This window comes from Melospiza georgiana, chromosome 3 (assembly GCF_028018845.1).
Source record: "Melospiza georgiana isolate bMelGeo1 chromosome 3, bMelGeo1.pri, whole genome shotgun sequence".
Classification (NCBI taxonomy): domain Eukaryota; kingdom Metazoa; phylum Chordata; class Aves; order Passeriformes; family Passerellidae; genus Melospiza; species Melospiza georgiana.
Window position 1 is genome coordinate 88,081,024 of NC_080432.1, and position 22,572 is coordinate 88,103,595.

The 22,572-nt window shown below is 38.7% G+C and overlaps 1 protein-coding gene across 1 annotated transcript; it reads right to left on the reverse strand.

Annotated features, from left to right (window-relative positions):
• Positions 1-1,454: 1,454 nt before the first annotated feature.
• On the reverse strand, positions 1,455-22,495 carry GEN1 (GEN1 Holliday junction 5' flap endonuclease). Its single transcript, XM_058021519.1, has 14 exons — positions 22,425-22,495; positions 19,378-19,575; positions 17,307-17,493; positions 15,692-15,868; positions 12,970-13,080; positions 11,848-11,921; positions 11,269-11,360; positions 10,314-10,464; positions 10,177-10,213; positions 9,995-10,075; positions 9,085-9,215; positions 6,166-6,227; positions 5,492-5,635; positions 1,455-5,289 (listed from the first exon to the last, which is right to left on the reverse strand). Exons 2-14 carry the CDS (start codon positions 19,536-19,538, stop codon positions 3,884-3,886), a joined length of 2,814 nt encoding a protein of 937 aa, XP_057877502.1. The 5' UTR covers positions 19,539-19,575; positions 22,425-22,495; the 3' UTR covers positions 1,455-3,883.
• Positions 22,496-22,572: the final 77 nt, after the last annotated feature.

Sequence of the window (22,572 nt, forward strand, 5' to 3'; positions counted from 1 at the left end):
ACACTCACAATTCCTTCTACCATGTACCAAATAATACCCAAAACTCACCACAGATCCAACGTTTGTGAAAAATATTTGGTGAGACAACTAGCTGAGCTTCAAGCTGGCTGCAGAGGTGCTCCAGCAGAGCAAGTCGCATTTTAAAATAAGATATTCAAATAACAAATGCTAATGTAGAGCTACTTCTACACTACATTGGCATTTAAAATATTCCTGATTCTTTTCCTTAATTGATTTTTATTCAGGCAGCTACTGAAAAATAAATATCCATCAGGAATTTTAGTAGGGCTAGCTGTTTTTAATGGAGAAGATTTTCAAAGGTATGTCCCTTTCTCCAGTTGTGCTCAGTCTGAAGTGGCAAAACCTCTACAACTTGGTCAAGGGAAATTGGGGCAGGGGTGGACACAAGGCTTGGGCCTAAAGAATTTTAAAGTTTCTTATGTGATGAAATTAAATTCAGTACTGATGGTAGCTGTAATGCAGGATACACGAGCAGGAGAACTGTGCAGAGTGGTGCCGTCACCGATTGTAATTTTGTTTTCTTGAAACAGTTAAAGTGTTTTGTTTCCTGAAGGAAAAAGCGCCAAATCTAGCGCCGAGTTTACGGTTTCGTCAGTAGCACTTGGGTTTACAACAACTCCCAGTAATATTCTAACTGCAGTTTCCTTTTATCTGCTGTTATAATATGGCAGGGTCTGACACCTTTTTAGACATGAAAAGACTATCTTGTCTCAAGTAACAGCTGCCATTAGTCGCTTTTGCCACTCCATTTCCAAGGATCTCCCTTGACACAAGAACACAGAGCCAATGCCGTGTAAAGTTAAATAAATCCCTTCTCAAATTAGGAAATTTCTTGGTTGACTATCAAAACATTTATTATATTCATCAAATTTTTGTGTTTGTTAGGTAGGCTCACATGTGGGTAAGTATTTCAGTAATCTCCACCTGTGGAAAAATGACAATGGGATACAGAGACACTGAGAAGTGATCTTTTAAATTATATTTTTTTCTAGTTCTCTATGTATAAAGTCTATGTAAGCAGCATTTATTTTCCTTCCTTGTTGATTGTGGACCAGAAATAATAAGTTACAATCCTGAGGAATGCCAAGTTAGTGCTTCCCTTTGTCAAGATGTGCTGAACAAATGAGCTGCATTTAGTGTTTAATACTGTTTGTAAGTGGAAATATTTACCCTGCTAAGACGGAATCTCTGTGAGCATCATTCAAGCTAGAGGGATGCCAGCAAGAGCAAAGTACTCAGGCTGGGACAGCAGTTGTGCAGAAAACCTTTCAGAAAATGACTTTAAGAAGGATGAGCCCCTTACCTGCCCCACCTCCATGGTAGGTACATTTTTATTACTTTGTATGAAGCACCCTGGTAGAGCCAATTCACACAGATCAGGACAGATGATAAATGAAAATCTGTTCAGGCTCATGAGGTTGATGCATCAACTGATTTATTCTTACAGGCAGTTTAACATAATCCTGGAGAAACATTCTCTGCAGAAGAAAGTTATGTTACACCCCCTCAATTTACTTAAACATCATTCTCACAAGTGTGAGAGGTTGCAAAGCAGTCAGCACAGTAAAAAGCTCCAAAGAAAAACCATTCCTAATCTTTAGATTGAGTAAATTACATAAAGATGAGAAACCAAAACAATTTAAAAACTGTAATTACCCTTCTGTAATGAATCACAAGTTTAATTCAAGCAACAGTCATCCTCAATGATAAATGTTTTTATTTACTGTAATGAGCAGCTACAGCATAAATAGAGGGAACATTCTACACAGTTTTTTTTTTCCCTACATCTATCGCTGCTTCTACAGCAGTGGTAGAAAATTGGCACAAAATCTGGATGCATTACATATGAAAAAATGGAAAATTTTATGCTTTTCATGCTTGACCCATACTTGTGAAATCCTATTAATTAGCAGGAAAAATCAGCAACATAATATTTTTTCCTCTGCAGTTCTTAATATATCTAATTTCTGACTTTCATAATTCACACAATTCTGACAGTATTTTCACCTATTCATCCACTGAAGCAGTCATCTCAAGCAGACTTGGAAAACAAAGAAAATTCCCTCCAAAATCCACTCTGGCCCCTCGATTCTAAAGAAAGCTCTAAATCACAGAAATCCACACATTGTGGATGAAATTGAATAATCCCCCCAACAAAAGAGCACATTCTCATAGCCTGGGAGGGAACAAAAGTGAGTGTGTGTTCACATGATGTTGACATTTTTATTAATCAAAATTTAAACACTTGATTTCAAGTTTCAGTATTCAAAACCATCAGCAAGAAAAAAAAAACCCATACATAACCAAAGCCAGTGTGTTTCTACAAAAAACCCCCACTCAGATCTCTCCATTACTGACCACTGCATAAGGAATTGTTCCCTGCCCATAGTACAGGGGCTGGAACTGGATGTTTTTAAGATCTGCCCCAACCCAAATCATTCTGTCATGCTATGAATCTCTCCCTTTAAAATTCCCAGGTGACTCTTACTCTCCTTCACAACTCTGTTCTTCCAGCTACCTTCTCACATCAGCTGGGTGCTTAAGAGGCTCCAGAAGTCAAAGACCATCTTCAAAACTAAGTTTCCATTATTTTCGATTTTTTTTCTCATTTCCAGAATACATCTCGCATTTGGAAAATCGATTATAAATAAAACTTTTCCATCTTCCCACAGAGTAAACTAAGAAAGTACCATTTTGTCTAATTACAGACTGTATTGGCTATAGGCTACCTATGTATTCCTTATACACATCTGGAATTCAACTTCCAAACTTGGTCCTTGACCATGATGAAGAACTGACATTTTTACTAAGGCACAGATATTCTAATTTCTCTTGTTAACAATATGTCTTGGCAAGAATTGTTTTCCTTTTGGCTGGTGCACAGAAGAAGTTACAAACACCTAATACAGACAAGGAGGTATTCCTCCAACAGGCAACTGTTGAGAACAACTCTTTTTGGTGTATGAACAGAGACTGCTTCTGCAGTAAAGAGGTAGGAAGAGCACTTTCAAAACTGTACTCAAGTTTCCCCTTTTAAAAAACACCCAAACATGATATTTAAAGGACTTGCAATATGATGACTAGATTGTCTGTAACTTAACTTTCACTCTGTTATGAATGGAAGTGAATTTTAGATGAGATTTCAACCTTCTTTAAGAAAAAATGCCCTAAGTAAATTTAATTAAATTAGTCATCAAATTTCCTTAAATATTAGATATGACAGCTACAACACCAGAATATCCTTACATGGCTTATCCCACTCTTTGGAAGAGGTGCACCTCCGAAGAACAGCTTATTATGGCACATGGCAGATATAAATTCAGCTACTCTCTGAGGTCCATCTGCTGTGTGTCTCTATCTGGTCCTTCAGAGATGGTCAATACAACCAGAAACACAGGATTTCAAAACCCATTTCAAAACTTGCAGAATTAAATTAGTAGAGGAGAATGGAGAATTTCAGTTAAAAAATGCTGCATCATTTTGTCTCATTAGGAAAGTCCAACAGCACTGCAGGCACTGTTCTAGTAAGTGTTTTTGTAAGCAAGACAAAACCTGCACAACTGATTGGGAAAAAAACCCCTTTTTCTTAAATAAATCTCCCTCATCCTTGCATACTGTATCCTGATGCTTATGTATTAAGTTCAGAATGTAAACACACACAGAATGACTGATACTTGCCTACAATCAACCGTTTGGCACTTTTGTTAACATTTTTGTTTCAAACTTCAGCTCCAGTGCCAGCACTTCCCATTCATTAAAACTGTGTCCACATAAGATTGATAGAACATACTGCAGAAACTCTGAGAAAGAACTCTTCGAGAACTGACAGTTAATTGCTATCATAATCTATTTTATGGAGAACCTAATTCATTTTGATTCTTCTTTTCAGTCTTTCAGACAGGGGTAGGGGACTGTCTGCCCACGCAGAAGTCAGAGCAGCGCTTGTCTCTTGCTGTGTGGGATCAGAACCCAATCTTTCAATTGGTCTCTCTGGACTTTGGGAACAATTAACTTCCTCTAAAGAGGATGGTTTTGGAGCTACTTGCACTGAGAAACCATTGGCAGCTTTCTCTAAATTGGTAATTTTATTCTTCCCCTTAATTGTAAGGGCTGAGTCACTGTTTGTCCTTTTGCTAGTAACAATGCTACCCTTTTTCTTTGTAAAACATTTCTTAAACTGGCCAGGGTTCAGTTGCCTTTTCTGCTGCTCATAAACCAGGATTTTATCCACGTGCCCATCATCACTGTCTTCGCTGGAAGAGCATCTGTTCTGACAGACACTCTTCTTAGAAGAAACTTTCCAAGTAGTTTCAATACAAGCTTCTTTAATGTGACAGCCAGTTGCATCTGCTGGCTTTTGAGATGCTGGAAGCATTTCCCACCCAGGATGAAGTGTCTCTGTTGTTTTCCTGCTGCAGGCTAGAGATGCTGAACCACTTCTGGAAGGGTCTTTTTGCACCATTTCAGCCAGAATGTCAGCTTTTTTGTATGCATCTTGATAGATATGTAGGCTGGATTCACTAGCAGAGTTTTCTGATAGAACATTTTCATTTTCCTGCACTGGATTATTTAACTGACATGAGGAAGAGACATGATTTCTATCAAGATTCAATGTTTCTTTTGTTTGTTTAAAACAATTCAAAGACTCCAGTTGCACTGCATCTTCAGACAAAGGCTGTGATGGAATGGGAGCTTTCTTACGTATTCTCTCACTTAAAGACCACTCCTCAATTTGTCCCACAGCGTAATTTGTGAACAAATCATCTTCACTATCAGAATGCACATCAGACTGTGTAACATCAGAATACTCTGAGCTGTTTCTTACTGTTTCATGACTTAGTGGATGTGAGTGTTTAATGCATGTGGCTAAGTCAGCTGCTGGATCATGGTCATCACCTCCATGGGCTGGTGTGGTGCTGAAGGAGGGTCCTTTCCCACCAGAACTGCTCAGTTGCAGACCAGGCACAAAGGAAGAGGATGACATCCCTGAATACTTAGTGCACTGTGAGGGCACAGATGAGCCAGCAAGAGCAGCTGCTGATGTTGACACATGAACTGATGTTATGCAGGAAGCTGAAGGTAATGCTACATCTTTTGATGCAGTACTTCTCTGCTGCGTCTGGTCTTCTGGAGGAGATTTTGTATCTGACATGGAGTATTGCACAGGAAGAATTCTGTGTGTAGGCTTTAAATTAATTTGAGACAGAAGACTGGTAATTTCAGCATAAGAATCTGGCAATTCCTTTTCTTCTGATCTGTCTTTCTTTTCTGAAAAGAAAAATAATAAAAAGTGCACTTTGAATGGCATATAAATCACAGTTCATATTTCTTAGTGCAAAAGTACAGAATACTAAGATTAAACCCAGTCCACTCATCTTGCTTTGGCATTATATTGTTCAAGAGTGGAAGAAATGTTTTTTGCATTCTGGCAAGACACATAGATTCACATGAAATAAGCTTCTGGACTTACTTTTCTGTTTCTTCTGAACAATGTCTGACTTTTCCACTTGGTAGAGGGCAACAACATCAGGATAAGCAGCCTGAAACAAAGACTCTTCTTCTACTGTGACTACAAACAACTTCACAGGCTCATCTTCTGGATCAACATAATGTTCTGAAAAAATAATGAATGTACTTTTGATATGAATATACACATGTCAAAGTAGGGAATGAAAAACCAAACAGCAAAGACTCGAATACAAAGAAGACACATAAAAAGTCAACAGTATATTTATGTACAAGTGAGGTCTTTCTCTTCCTGACAGTCTTCTGGCACAAATGGACACACTACACGGAGGAGTCTGGCAGCACAGAAAATTTTGTGGCTAGTAAACAGTGACAGCTTCAGGTACATAGTGAAATAAGGTATGAAACACACAGTTTAGGTCTTATTTACAAGTACCAGAACAAGTAGCTGAAGACTGAGTCCCCTCCTTTCTAAGTAAATTTGTTTTCTTTAAAGCACTGCTTTTTCTTTCAGGATATGTGAAATTTGATGCTTATTTCCTGTTATTTCCACAGAACAGTTTGCAATCTCACCCACATTCCATTGCCTTAGAGTGTTGCCAAACTCTTGTCCTCTTTAAAGCTTGATTTTTTCTATGAACTGTTTTGTTCCATAATGTACATAGAAACCAGACCCACCTGGTTTTTGCCATTCAATTTCAAAACAAGGAATTCCATTTTTAACACGTGTCTTAACAATCCTGTAAGAAGAGGAAGTCCATTAAAAGACTGAAATCTAGACTTAAATCTAAAAATATTTCAATATTCTAATTTGGAATGATTGAGAGAAATAAAAAATCTTCTCATGAAATTGAAATTACTCCATCTTTAAATAAAATACACTACTCTGTATACAGCAAAATCTGGAGTATAGATTTGACCACTGAAACATTTTTATTTGACACTCGGAAAGCATTCACACAAAATAAAAAAGTTTTTCTGTAAGATACAAACATAATGCAGTCTCCTACAAACATCAGTTTGGTATCTTCAGCTGACCTGCCCGAAATGCATGTCCTGCTTGCCAACCTGATCTCCTTCTTTGACAGGGTGACCCGTTTAGGGGATGAGGGAAAGGCTGTGGATGTTGTCTGCCTAGACTTCAGTAAACCCTTGATGCCATTTCCCTCAGCTTTCTCCTGGGGAAACTGGCTGCTTATGGCTGGGATAAGTGCACTGGATTAAAAATGGTTTGGATAGTCAAGCCCAGAGGGGTGGTGAGTGGAGTTAAATCCAGCTGGACATCAGTCACCCATGGGGCTCCCAGGGCTCACTGCTGGGGCCACTCCTGTCTAATGTCTTTGTCAGTGACCTGGATGAGGGGATCAAGTGCACTCTCTGTCAGTCCACAGACAACACCAAACTGGGCAGGAGTGCTGACCTGCTGGAGGGCAGGAAGGCTCTACAGGGGGATCTGGACAGGCTGGACTGAGGCTGAGGCCAATGGTGTGAGGTTCAACAAGGCCAAGTGCTGCCCCCTGGGTCATAACAACCCCTGCAGTGCTACAGGCTGGAGAAGCGTGGCTGGAAAGTTGTCAAGAACAAAAGGATCTAGAGGTGCTGGTCAACAGCAGCTGAGCATGAGCCAGAGTGTGTTCAGGTGGCCATGAAGGCCAGTGGCATCCTGGTCTGGATCAGCAATAGAGTGGCCAGCAGGACCAGGGCAGTGATCATCCATCCACCTGCACTGGTGAGGCCACATCTCAAATCCTGTGTCTATTTCTGGGCCTCACCACAAGGGGTGGTACTGGATGTGCTGGAGCACGCCCAGAGAAGGGCAGTGGGGCTGATGCAGGGTCTGGAACACAAGTGTGAAAGGAGCAGCTGAAGAAGCTGGGGGTGTTTAGTCCTGGGAAAACCTCATGGCTCTCTGCAACTGCCTGAAGGAGGCTGCAGCCAGGTGCGGTCAGTCTCTTCTCCCAAGTAACAAGTGATAAGAAAGGAAACGAAACAGCCTCAAGCAGTACCAGGAGAGAAATAGATTAGATATTAGAAACAATTTTTTCATAGAAGGGGTTGTCAACCATTGGAACAAACTGCCCAGAGAACTTGTTGAGCCACCATCCCTGGAGATATTTAATTTAAAAGATGTGTAGGTGTGGAACTGAGGGACACGGTTTAGTGGTGGACATGTCAGTGTCAGGTTAATGGTTGGACTTCTCCAAACCAAGTGATTCTTTGATTTTAAGCTACTAATGCCAGAGAAGGCTGCTGCCCTGGACAGTAATGTTCTGAATGATCAGACAGGGTCATTTATCCTCATGCTCTCATGCAAAAGATAGAGACAACTTGAACTGAGCAGGGGACAGTCAGTCACTGAGGTTTTTCTAAAAAGTCTATCTAAACCCCAGTTTAGTAGCTTCCTGTGCATGAAGAGTAGGATCATGCTGATCCTGCTGAACCATTACTGCATTTTTAAACACTTGTTAACAAAAGAAATCTTCCAGTGCATGCACCATCTCTCTTTTAAACTCTTGAAACACCAGAAAGTGTTATAAACAGAGAATGTCAATGAATTCATTCATAAAGGTAAATACTAGTAACTTATCTTGCCAATCTATTTTAAAAGCATTCTCCAACCAATCTCCCCAATCTTTTGAAAGGTAACACTGAATACATCAGCATTTCTAAAAGTACTAATTCAAGACTATGACACATCAACCCAGAAGTGATACTATCACACTGCTATTGACTGTTCTCCTGTGCCCCAAAATTAATGTCTAAAAAATGCGACTAGCATGGAAAAATTACTAACCTTCTTCCAATAAAAGAATTAGGGAGGCAGGGAGAATTTGGGTTTCATTTGGGAAACAAAATCATCAGACAAAGTTAAAATAAGTCACAATTCCCTTCACAAAGTGAAGTTCAGATTTGCCAACAGACACTGTAGATTCTAGAAGTGGACTTAAGTTTAGGAAGAGATTAGATCATTAAAAAAATCAATTACATTGAGGGCTGACAGAATAAGAAACTGCTAATTCTGGCACAGTAAATTCCTAAGTAACAGAAATCTGGATGGTGGGAAAGTATTCTGGGAGAAAGTAACTGCATGCTTATCTTGCTTTTTCTTCCCTGCATGTCCATTTTTACTAACTGTATACTTGGCCATTTTTCCATTCCTCAGTGTAGCAGTCCTGAATGAAAAGTAGCGTTGACACATAATACAATGACAGCTGGTAGGTCTGATAAGCAATCAGAGACTATGACTAATTTTGCAGATGTGCATTTCTAAGCCTGAACTCTTATTCTGAGACACAGAATTCAATCAAATGTATGCTAAAAACCTGAGAAGAGGACTGAGACAGATGTAAGGAAAAGGAACAAAGAGCAAGCATAGGAGAACACAAGCACTGCCAGTTCGAAAGAAACTGCTCTATGTATTTGTGCAGTAGTAGTAGAATTGGTGCACTGATCTGAATTTTTACCTCTATTCAAAACAAGCACAAAGCCTGAAACAAAGATGGAAGAAAACCATTATTTTTTTTTCAGAAAAGCTTTGTGGTTTTTATCTGGCATCAGAAGTAAACATTTTAAGTTCAAGAAATCAAGCCACATTACCGTATTGCCTGCAGTTGTTTTGAATCAATGTTTCCAGATTTTCTCTGGATCATATCATAACGTGTCAAAAGTGCTAACAGCTTCTTACAAGCATAATGCTTGGTCCATTCCATCTTCTCTGAAGCAAATAGCTGTTTGTATAAAAAAAACCCACAAACTTTAAAACTTACTTTATTCTATTAGATAACATACTTAGATAGTTATGTAGTTGGGACACTGGGTTAAATACTTAAAACATCTACAGTACTTTTGTATATTGGTGTAATGGCCACCAACACCTCACTGCCAAGGGAGGGAACAGCCATCCCTAGCAGGGCACATTCATCAGCTGTCAGTGACAAGCCAAGGGAACAGTTGTGTGGTGGCAGCAGCGGGGATAAGACAGTTGTTAAACACCTTCTCAGGTTCACATCAGCTCTACCAGGAGCTGTGAAAGTTACGGATTTCACATGTGAGACAATGAACGTGGATTTTCATTAAAGCCACAGTGTTTAACTGATCTACTCTACTATCCGTAATTCTTACACTGTCATCAAACCAAAAAAATGAAACATTGTAAGAGATCTGATTTTGCCAATAAAAAATAAGTAAAAAGCTTTCCTAGAAAACAATGCTAATGTGCATATATTAACTCACTCACCCCCACCTAGCATTATTGGACAATGAAAAACAAAGCAATGACAGGTGAGCTTTCTCTTTCTTCTTCTTTTCTATTTAGTTATTTACAGCAACTGATTTTTTCCGAAGTCTTCAACTTTAGGCTTTCAAAACAGTGAGGTATACTAGGATGTTGTAGCAAGATTCTTTAATTCTTATTTCAAGTAAAATTACCAATGAAGATCACTATGATCACTTACTTAGGAATAAATAAAAGACTAAAAAGCTGAATATTCAATATTTTGTTACATACCTGAAAGGACAATAAATTTGGCCTTCGACATTCCATGATCTTGATCAATTTATTCTTGTTTACAAGAAACTCTTGGATAACCTTGAGATAAAACATAAAAGAAACAGTTTAAGAGAGGACAAAAAGCTGAAATTTAAACTAATTGATTAAGGCAATTGATATTAAGCAGGCTTGTTTGTTACCTCAGAAAATGGAAAGCCCTCACAGCTCATGGCTTTTCTGGAGGTAAAAACAAATGTGTTAGGAACTGAGGAAAAATAGAAAAAAATGATGCATCTAAATGCAGGGAAAAGCAGTTAAATTTTCAGGCCATTCCTACTTTCTGATACTGTCCTCCAACGCATTTGCTTGTTTCACTCGCTCCCACTGATGCCATGCACAGGGGCAGCAGTGTTTGGAGTCACTGGGTTTGCAGCATCTCACACTTGCACAGAATTTACATCCATTGTGCTCATGTTCCTTGTGAGATCCTATAGCAACAGACACACAAAGTGAGGAGAAAAGGGGTTCTCAAAATCTCCAAACATATAAAGGCAGTATTACAAATACAACACTCAGAACAAGTATGAATGTGATGTGAATGGCAGCTGTAAGCAGATCTGAGTGCATTAGTTGCATTTATGAATCTATAGTAAAAACTGAAAAAGACATGCAGGCTTCCATTTTTCTGAAGACTTTTTCCCTCAACAGTTCCAGCTCTTAAGCTGGAAACTTATTATCAAAAAACTACAGAAGGAATGTGTGATAACCTGTAAAACACACATAAGTAATATATTTGAATCAGGCTTCTTCTTCACCAAATGATGGATTTGAATGAGTTCACTGATTAAAGATAATACCAAAATCAGGGTACTTGGGATTAATTTCTTCTTGAAAAAACACTGCCACATACCTCATCAATGATGAGATTTGGTCCTCTTGATGCAGGACCAGTTCAAGCAACTAAAAAAATATTTGCTAGGCAATATAGAGTACAGCATGCTGTCTTTACTGATCATGTTAAAAAGGCAAATATCTGGTATCTCACAACAGCATTATGATAACATTACATCTGCTCTCAACTAGTTTCACATTTGAAGAAAATTAGTCCCAAGCCTTGAAAGTGTTTATATAAGGGCACATATACACAATATCGAAAACGTGAAGATGGAAGCTGAAAAGCGCTTTTAATGCTAGCAGAAAATACCCCAAAACCCAGTAAAACAAAATCCATCATCCCAAAATAAAAGTAAACAATGAGGCTAAAAGTACAGCTCAGCACTTTTCACACTGACCTGGATGATGGCACTCTGAACAGTGAATTACCCTTTTAACAACCAAAGGTGGATTATCATCATGCCGAAATTGTTCCTTCCACTGCTCAAACCTGAAAGGATGATGTTAAAAGGATCAAGAAATATTTTTGGCTTTCACACTTAAACCACTGAGAAATAATTTCTTTATACTTGTCAAGCATTTATCCAAGAGACAGTGTTTCATCTTATGAAACAGGGGTCTTTTACAGCATTTCATGTTGGATTTCTAGCAGTGACACACACATTATGATAACATAGAAAGCACTTGGTATCTCAAATCCTAATCCACAACCCAACTAAAAATCAGCAAGTCTCATCAGTCCCTACAACTTCCACTCCAATGTATCAACTTATACCTGCTATATCAAGATTTAGGAGCCAGCTCATGTTTAAAACAAATATGAGACTTGCCTAGCAAAACAATTCCTTTAGCAAACAAAAGGTATGGAATGTGGTAATATCCTCCCTAACTTAAAGTACTACAAACTTTATCTTGGAGTTGAAGTACATACTCTTAAGTCTTTGAATAAAAAACACTTAGGGAAATTTCCATTTTACCTTTGCAATAAGTTTTGACTTTGCAGAGTCTCAATTAACTTTAAAGCTTGCTCCTTCCCAACTCCTGGAACCCCCTATAGTGAAATATGAAATATTATTTAATTACAAACAAAATATTAATATTCTCACAAAAACATCTTTATTACATAGTGCAGAGGAATGACAACAAGTGATTCCAGATGTTGAAAATAAATTGAGAAAAAAATTTTTGACCAAGTTTAAGGGCAGAGAAGGTGACAGATTACAGCTGTATTGCCAGTGTAACACACAAGCTGTTCTTATGCTGAACAGCACCTGAGATAAAACAAGGCAAAGGAAGTAGAAAGCAATAATAAACTAAAAGAAGTTCAATTCAAAAAAAGAGAAGTTACAATGAAGCAGAGAACACTGGCACAGGTTTCCCACGGAAGTGGTGGATGCTCCATTCTGGAAATATTCAGGGTCAGGTTGGAATGGGGCTCTGAAGGACCTGTTTTAATTGAAGATGTCCCTCACTGCAGGGGGATTGAATTAAGTGAACTTCAGAGGTCCCTTCTGACCCAAACTACTGTATGAGTTTATTAAAACACACACATATTGCTTTCCAGCTCTTTCCATCTTCACCCTTTTTTGCAAAGAACCAATACACCTGATTTTGAAGATTGTATTGAGTGTACTGCATCCAGAACTGCTTTTACTAATAACTACAGCTCAATACCATCACTACTAAGTCTTCCAAAGAGCACAGACGAAGCCCTTTCTTCTCATTTTCCACAGCTCCTCTGCCAGGGATGTACTTTTATGTAACTTGTTACAAAGCATCCTCATAAACAATGGAGTTCTCACACCTTGCCTCAATGTAATCAGCATCTAAACTTCTGCCTTCCCCTCCATTATAGAAAAGGTTTGGAACAAGACAAAACACTCTTCGACTGATGTTCATGAACCATTTTGAATATCTTTAGCCTTTTAGAAGGCTAAAGAATAGAATTTACAAATAGAATTTACAGTGACTTCCTACACTTCTGCTGGATCTCAGTAATCATGCATTGCATAAGCTTTCCCAGCATGCATATCTCCCTTGATAAATTTTGTTTTTCAAGACAGTGTAAGCACCAAATAAAAAATAATTATATTCCTTACCTTTGGAAGATAATCACAGCCCAGAAGAACTGCTAGCCCAATCAAAGACTCTCTGTCACAACCGAGTTTCTCTTTAATAGAGGACATTGTGTAACTGTCAAGATGTGGATCCTGCAAGAGAAATTTATTACATATTATTTCTGTTACAGGGAAGGAACTGCCCTGAGTCACATTCAGTTGGGATGCTTACTCACCCCTATTCACGCACATCCAGAGCAAAGGGTTCTACCCCATAAGAGGGTAAATAGAAAAAAAAATAAATTGCCATTAAAATTTATAATGTAGTACATGGATACCACATGAACAACTACAGTTCTGGAACTTCAAGTATGGGCATCAATTGTTGAAAGAAACTAAAATAAGCCAAGAGGTTCAGCACACAGCTGGATAACCATGTTACACGAGGGGTGAGCACCTGCCTCACCGGTCAGGCACAAAGAGCCACAGTGGACAGGGCTAAATCAAACTGGCAACCTCTACGAGAGCAGTTCCACAGGGGTCTTATCCTCAGCCCACTTCTCAACATCTTCATTATCATCCTGAACTTGATACCAAAAGGGTTAACTCAATTTCAGGACTGGAAGGAATACTAAACAAGTTTACCAACAACACTAAATTGGGAGAAGTTGTTGACTCCCAGAAGGGCAGAGAGACAAACTGGAGAGATGAGCATTCACCAATCCTATGGAGTTTCACAAGGGGAGGTGCTGGATTCTGCACCTGGCACGGGGTAACCCTGGCTGTGTGCACAGAGTGGGCAATGAGAGCCTGGAGAGCAGTGCTGGGGAAAGGGACCTGGGGGTCCTGGTTGATACAAAGCAGAACACGAGCCAGCAGTGCCCTGGCAGCCAGGAGGGCCAACCCTGTCCTGGGGCACCAGGGACAACATGGCCAGCTGGGCACGGGAGGGGATTGTCCTGCTCTGCTCTGCACTGGGGCAGCCTCACCTCCTGTGCTGGGGGCAGTTTTGGATGCCACAGTATGAAAAATTCATTAAGAATTCATTAGAGAGAATCCAAAGGAGGCAACAAAGATAGTGAAAGGCCTTGAGGGGAAGCTGTAGGAGTGACTGAAATAATTTGGTCTGTTCAGCCTGGAGGACACTGAGGAGAGACCTCACTGCAGCCTTCAACATCCTCACAAGGGGAAGGAGAGGGGCAGACACTGATCTCTGATCTTTTCACTCTGGTGACAGTGACAGGACTCGAAGAAGCAGCATGAAGCTGAGTCAGGGGAGATTTGGGTCAAGCATCAGGAAAATGTGTTTCACCCAAAGCGTGGTTGGGCACTGGAACAGGCTCCCCAGGGAAGTGGTCACAGCACCAAGATACACCTGACAGAGTTCAGAAAGGGTTTGGACAAGGCTCTCAGGCACATGGTGACTCTTGGGCTGTCCTGTGCAGAGAGACAGGAGTTGGACTCAATGATCCTGATGGGTCCCTTCCAACTCAGTATATTCTATGACTCTAGGTGTTTTTATTGTTTCTTCCCTGTAGAAAAAATGTGGCAAAACTAACATTATCAAATCCTAGTGGCTGTGCCAAGTCGTTTCAGGAATGCATGTAATCCTAAATATTAAAATGCATGTAAACATTTCAATGTACTACTTAAGTAAAAGAAAAGAATAAAAATGTTATCTAACATATTAGGCATAAGCTAAAGGAATATTTGAAAGGTAAAGGGACTCGAATACAAAATGGAATCAAGATTAACATGAATTAAAACATAGGCCGCTATCTCCTTCCTCAGTCATGACAAAAAAGTCCCCCCAGAAGCCAACAAACCAAAGTGATCCATTTTGCTGGAACAGCTGCCCCTGACAGTGTGGCCCCTGCACATTCACAAATTATTCTTTATGCTGAACTATATATGCACCTAAGTACACCTGAAAGATTGAGCTTGCCTCCTTCACTGTTGGTGATAAATGACAAGGAAGCTGAATGGAAGAACCATGTCAAGGAAAAACTCAAACATGGTGTCACCAAAGCAAATAACCTTCCATCAACCCTAATTATTTTTTCAGAGTTAATTATTTGTAGTGCGCTTCTTTTGTTCTATTGATTTTCTCATATCTCCAATGTATTTTTTCAACAAGTCTTTCAGATGAACATTATAAATTACAGCAATCTGGAGCAGCCTTTCCCTATTTCTGGAAAATTGTATTCTTAACAAATGAACACTTCAGTTTAAGGCCATAAATTATTTGGTTTTTGAACGATCACAAAAATTGATTGTCATACAGATATACAATCCCTACACTATTCACATCCAATTGGGGCAAACAGCATTAATTGCAAGTATATTAATAATAAAATGATCCTGTAAGATGCAAGTATGTGAACACTTATTAGACCCAGGAGGCTGATCACTCTCATGTGACTTAAGGGTAAAATTTATGGGAAGTAATTACTTCGCTCAACTTCTCCACAATAAAGAAGGAAATAGGAAAAAAAATTGCAATTGAACTTTATACGAAACACCACAGGGTACTACAAACACAGGTAATATTACCCTGTTCTCAGTAGTTTTCCTCTCACAGCCAATACAACAATTACCAGTGAATCAAATAAAATGTTCCTGTCTTATATACACTATTTTAAACAAACCCAACTACTACAAGGCAAGTTTAATAACATATAAATATTTTTTCAAGTCCTTTCCTTCTATTTACATTTTTGTAAAGGGTCTATAGAAAGGGTGGGAACAGGGTGAGCTACATTACCTTAGCATTCATGGCAAAGTTTCTATAAACTGTTTGAGCTCCATACAAGAAAACATCTCCATCATTGGTAATGCAGCCATCAACAAGTCCTTTAGCATTTAGGTAGGCACACATTGCCTCTGCCTCTCCAGCTGCTTGAACCCAAGGGACACCTAAACACTCCAGCAGTTCAAGACACTAAAAGAAGGAACACAAAAGGAAAGAGGTTGAAAGTTGAGCTATTAAATTCACTTATTAGCATGCATTTTCTCAGACACAAGTGCCTCTAAAAACTGCTGCTGTTGTTCTGCTTATGTAACACGTCATCAATGAAAGCACTACTTCAGCAAAAAATAATTTCCTGTAACAGTGAAATAGTAGATATCTACAAAGGGCGAAGTATTAATTAGAGGACTTGAACACAGCATGATTAATGGCCACTCCTTCACAAAAATCTTTACACTTTATTAAATAGATATTTAGGATGTTTTCAGAAGAGTAGTATCAAAGGAGTATTTATCTTTGAGAAGTAATGCTGTTTACTCAAGCAGTAATGCTGAGCCAGAACAAACATCTTCCAACAGGTGCCAAACTTCCCAAGAGTATCAAGCAGAAAAGTACAATGCTGTCATCCTACCAAGACTAGACCACTGTGCAAGACACACCGATATATACATACAAATTTCAGAGAAAATACTTTATTTTAGGATTTTAGAACAAAACATGAATTGGTATGTACAGTCCAGTGAAGCCCTGAACGCCCATAAATTCTACTTCATAGAATTTTGAATAGACAAAAATGGTTAATGGGGGTGGGAGTATATGAAGAAGTATGGATACTAACACCGTAAAAGAACAGCAAAGTTAAATTTTGCAATAAATCCTGTTATGGTTGTCAATCACAACAGCACAACATGCACAGGAACATATCAATAAGAAAATTATTCTGACACTGTTTGTCTTCTATAACACTTAACAGATGCTGTAAAGGCCTGACTTCAAAGGTGCACATTCCTTCAAAACATTGTTTACATTTGTTGTGTATAAAGCTGGGAGACACTGAAATATTAATAATTAATTTAATAATTATTAATAATTATTATTAATTAATAATTCAATTATTATTGTTAATAATAATTATATTAATAACTCAACAACTGGTCACTTGAAAAAGCAGCAGGTGCTTTGCTGAGGCCATGTTTGCACCCCCAGCCAAAGAGCAGGAGAATTTTTGGGTGTGTGATGGTGAAACCTCTGATGCAGGATGACACAGGGGGTGCACACCCACCACGGGAGGATGCCAACAATAAACCAGCCTTTGTTTAGCAACAAGCTGGTTTTTGAGCTGGGTGAGGCCAACAATAACCAGATCCTGTGAGGTGGGATAATGCCTTTTTTAATCTTGCCAATTTCCTCCTTTACACAACTGGCTCAGATGTAAAAAATGTACACACCAGTCATTCAGTGCCATTCCACCCTAATCTGCCCTGAAGCAATCTCTTAACAAGAACCTCAGTTACCTGGCTTTCAGGAGTGGGTTGTAGCAAAAGCTATCAATTATTTCAAGCTCCTGTATTTAATTTGGTTAAGAATTCTGTCTATCACATTAAAAATACTTCAACACTCAGTTACCCACCTCTTTTAACATGGCTGTAAATAAAGATCTCCCTGTTCTTACAGCTCCAGCTTTCTTCGAAGGCCCATAGCGCATCTCATTCCTCTTGCTCATGGTGTCTGCTTTCAGCCTGGGGGCCTCTCCCTCCATGACAAACACGAGTTTAATTCCCATTGATGTAAAGAAAGAGAACCGAAAAAATAGGTTTCTGCAATAAAGCAAAGTGTTCCATAAGCTGAACTATTTGTGAAGACTGATTTCTTCAGACATTTTCCTTATTTCTTTTATATTTTCCTGACCCTACCACTGGAAAAATCCTAGCATTGCCTTTACCTCTAATGATACTCTCGACCCCAATCTAAACAAACCTCTGATCTATATTCCTGTCTTTGGCTTGAGACAGAGTAAAAATCCATTTTGAATTAGGTAAAATGTCTAGGAGAGGTGAAAAGTCTGTGAGGCCAAAGCTGAAGGGAAAAACTGCAGGACAGAGATAGTGAGGAGACAGAGAGAAAAAACCAGAAAGACCACAAGGTCGATCTGCCCTGACCTACAAATTCTCTTGATAAAGAAGAACTGGCGATAAATGTCACGCAGAATAAATATATATGACCCTATTGTGAAACTGTATGCATATGCATTTGGAAGGGGAGATAAAAGGAGAGCTGAAATCCTCAGAGGTACGAGTGCCTTTTAAGGAGAGCATTCTCCCCACGTGTCCGACGCCGTAATAAACATACCAAGCTTTACAACTTTTATAAAGTTGTGAGGTTTCTTCTTTCCTCCGCAAAACAGGCTGAAATTGTCATACTATGAAATTGTAGCAGCTTTACAAAACTCCCAAGAAAATACCATATAAGGACAGAAAGGATGTTTTTTTGGGTGTAAAGATGTAAGCAAACTTAAAAGGCTTAATAAAAATATATTCACTGCCCAAAATCTGCCTCCAAACACATATTTACATTGATTATTTTATATCAAATATTAACCCCAGATCTATCAATACAGGTACACCCCAAGTGACTGAATGCTGTAGTATTGGACAGACTTCTAGATACCATTACAAAGCCAATTTTTCATATGCAAACCAGCACCACTGAGGGGTGGAGTTTTACAAGGCTGCAGTAATAAATACTTGGACTGTAACAGTAAAATTAACAGCAGTCATATCAAACAGCATATGCTTTAACCAGTAATTCCACTATCAATCTTTCAAAAGGAGTAGATCAAACATTTATATCTCTTTGACAGACATGGAGAGACCATGACACTAGATTTAATTTTGTAGATTTAATTTTACTACTAGCAAAAACCAGTAAGCTGGTCTTTTGAGGTTAGTTCTATTTTCACAAATGATATAAAAAAATCAATGTAAACAATAAGTTACTAGAAAATAAAACTTCTCAAAAAATAATATTTTCAACTGTCTGAAATAATTTTTTTGGTAGCAATCTGTTCAACTCCTTGTCTTGCTTTGGAGCTCTGGACTGATGCTTCCATTCCATTGCACACAGGACATCCTACCAGACTAATGTAATGACTTTGGTAATCCTGCCAGTTTTATAGTTAGTTATCCATCTGAGTCTGTAAGTATAAAACATTTTAAGATATTATTCTCAGAAAATTCTGAGATTTTGTATCATGCTGATATTTTACATCGTGCTGAATTCAACAGAAGTCACAGGAGTGTATAACACCATCTAGTAACTCAGTATTCTACACTGGTAATTAACAACAAGCACTTATGAAAATTTGTGTGTGTCTTCATTATTATTAGCACTGTTTGCAGACAATAGTGCTTTGAAGTTACAGATGCTTATACATGCTCATTCCTTAGATAACTCATTTAAATTAAAAATATATCCATTTTCCTTAAGTTTGTTCAAATGCCTGAAGAATGATTTAAACATATTTAATTCAACATGGGGGGTCTACTTAGAACTAACTTAAAACCCTTTACATATGTAGCATAAGTGATAACTGAATCACAACACCAGTCACATCAGAGCTACTCTTAGAATTCTATTGAATAAGTACCATATTTAAATTATACAGCTTGAAGACATTTGGCTCAAATAATTTATACGGATACCTGAGATGTGGCTTGGTAACTACTCCAACCATCTTTTTAACAGTCTGTGCTTCACAAACCCACAAACTTAAATCAACAGCAAGTGTTTTCCCTCTGAGACTGCTTATGTTGACAGGCTGCCTCACAGGCTCAAGGATTTGCCACAGGTAAGTCACTCCCATTGTTTTCGCTTCCTTGTTGTCAGAAGGTAGATTTTAACTGTGGAGACCAAAGAAAATAAAACAGTTTCAGCATATGGCATGAAGTGAAGCATTATGACTGTGAGGTTCAGAAGATAAATATATTTGCCACTAAAAGTTCTACTCTTTTGAGGCAAGAACACTGGCAAGTCCAAGTCCATTTCCAAATCTTCTAAGTATAGTGACTCCAGTTCACAGATGGTTTATTATCATCTTTGGATGGAACAGTTGCATTACTGAATAAGCTGAATAATAAATAAATATAATAATAAGCTGAACATAAATAAAACCAAACTCAGGGAAAAGAAAAAAAATAAACAATTATTCATTTCCAAGTCTTATGTGTCCCTTACACAAACACAATCCAAGTTTTATTAAAAAAACAAACCACAGAATTCTTAAGGAACTTACATCCTGATTTGAGGTAGGATTCACATTAAAATTATCTGTTAAAATAGAAGTAGCTTAAAGCTATTTAAGGAATATTTACAATGACAACAGAATGTAAACTTTCCTTGCATTCCAAGATGATACAAGAGGGGTCAACACCCAGAGATTCTGGCTTAGGAAATTCAGGTTGGAGTTCAGGAAAAAAAGATGGTATTGCTGCTGTGGCTGCTCACAGGTTGCAGACATTCTTAACATCCAGCTGCCATACTGTCCTACTTTCAATCCAGGGCTGATGGAAGCCTGTCTGAGCAGGGAATCAGCAGTGACTGAAATTTGTGAAGAGACCTCCAATGCAGTATTAAGGGGGCAGTACTTTATTCTGGCCCTGGATGCCTGGGGAATAGCTGTGTGCAACATGCACACCTGGCTCAGGATGGTGCACCTCTTTCTTGGCCAGGATATCCACGTTCATCAGAAAATTGTTACTTTTCTGAACCGCTTACTTAGGGCACAGAGTCTAAACTTATCACTTCAGGCAATCACAGAGCCCTTAAAAAGGACTGGGTCAACTTGTACTAAGCTCTCAGTGCAACATGATGACTTCTGAATTTGCCTTCCAAACAAATGTCCTGGCATTTCTAACACTGTGACTGCAGGAACACACCAGTGTGTTTCACTGTGCCAACTTTGGTACTGCGGGACTAGCACTGCCTATAATGCACACCAGTGGAAAACATACACCCACTAGGAGGTGTATCTCTTTGTCTTATGTAACTTTACTTACACACCTGCACTCTCCGTGGTACCCCATTACCACACTCATTTTCTTGTTTTCATTATTCTTCTGGTTTTCACATCTTGCCAGTTTTGTACAAGGCCTCGAGCACATACTCTGCTTTCCACCCTCACAATACCAATTTATTCCTGCACTGTCTTATGGTACAAAGTTTGTCTCATGTTTATTTACTTTCTCTCTTCTCTCCAAATATTAGAATATAAAAATCAAATGCAACGTGGAATGTTTTGTATTTCTTTCTTCTTTTGACACTACGGTACAATCAGATAAATTAAAATGCTCCTTTGAATAAATCAGACTAGATGACCTAGCAGTGCTCAGAGATCTGCTTAAGACACATGAGGAGCTAAGCCACTGTGTGGTCTCACAATTAACACCAGAGTCTGTCAGGACAGCAAGCCTGCCTTTGGAGGGTGTATTCTTTCATACTCTAATTCTGTTTTAAAGCAAGGCAGCTATTCAATTCCAGGTTGTTTTTAAACCAAGTTGTCATATTAAGATTTAATTTCAACAGAATCCAGGCCTCTAATCCATTTCTTTAACTACTACAGTGACTGAACCTCATTTTAGTTGCATGCAGACAGAGTATCGCTATTGTTGTTGTATGTCAAGCACATAAAAAATAGTTAAAAATACAAATCAAGCATACGGCTACAAAGTGCAATTTCTTGAAGTCCAGGATAATCAGTTTCTCTGATGCACAGGGGAAGTATCCAAACCTTCCCAAAAGACAAGCACAATAATTCACTTTCAGTGAGAGAACACCTAACAAAGAAGGGAGATGTCTTTTTGGTGTTATAATTTGGTTTCTGCTAGTCTGCATCAATACAATTTCTTAAAAAAACACCTGTTAGTTTCTAAATATTATTATGGAGTGTCACATAGCACTTAATTAATGGGAAAGACAAATACACTGCAAACACCCTACATCTGGCTAGATTACAAATAATAATAAAAAAGCATAAAAATTGAAAACTAAAGAAAAAAGTCAACTTTTTCATTGTAATAAAGTATAGCTATTTAAGGACTTAAGTTTTTCACATCACATTGAATATATATCTAACAGTGAGTTATGAAAGCCTGCAAGACTGGTAGCAGTCTTTGGTTTTTTTGAGTGTATTTAATAAAATATTTAAATCTGAATTCAGTGTGCAAATAGCTCAACTACTCTTAACATGAATGATCTGTCTACTCGGATTTTATTTAACAGCTTCGTTCATCACGAGCCTCCGACCCTAGAGAGATGGCAACTTCCAGAGAAGCAAGACCGAACTTGATTTATTTGCTTATACTTAGAAATCACTGAAGATGGTTAACAGTAAAAATAACCACTCACCTACAAAACCTTCTCAATGTCTCTTCAGGCCAGAATGTGGTAAACTTATGAAGCTTTTATGCCGTATATAGTGCTTTAAGACTACTAAGTTTTTTTACACTGCCAGAAAATGCCAGTTACTTAAAAATAACCACAGAAAGCATTTAGCGCTGAAATTCAATTCATACAGAGATACTTTCACACATGACCAAGGTAACTTGCAAAGACAGCTAAGCATATATTTTATGTCTCACCCTTTAAAAAGGAGGAAAGACACGGCAGAGGAAACACGAAAGCCCTGACGTTTATAACAACTTTCCCTCTCTCTGCGTTACCCCAGCCCAGCTTTGCCAATAAACCTGCGCACCCGAAGGATAGCAGCGGCGCGCTCCAGCATTTGCCGATTCCTCCTCAGCGCCGGCGGATCCTTGCGGCGGGACGAGCACAAACAGCCCCGAGCGCTGCCGGCGAGCCGAGCGCGGGCTCCCCGCACGCAGCGTTTGAAACTCCCGCCC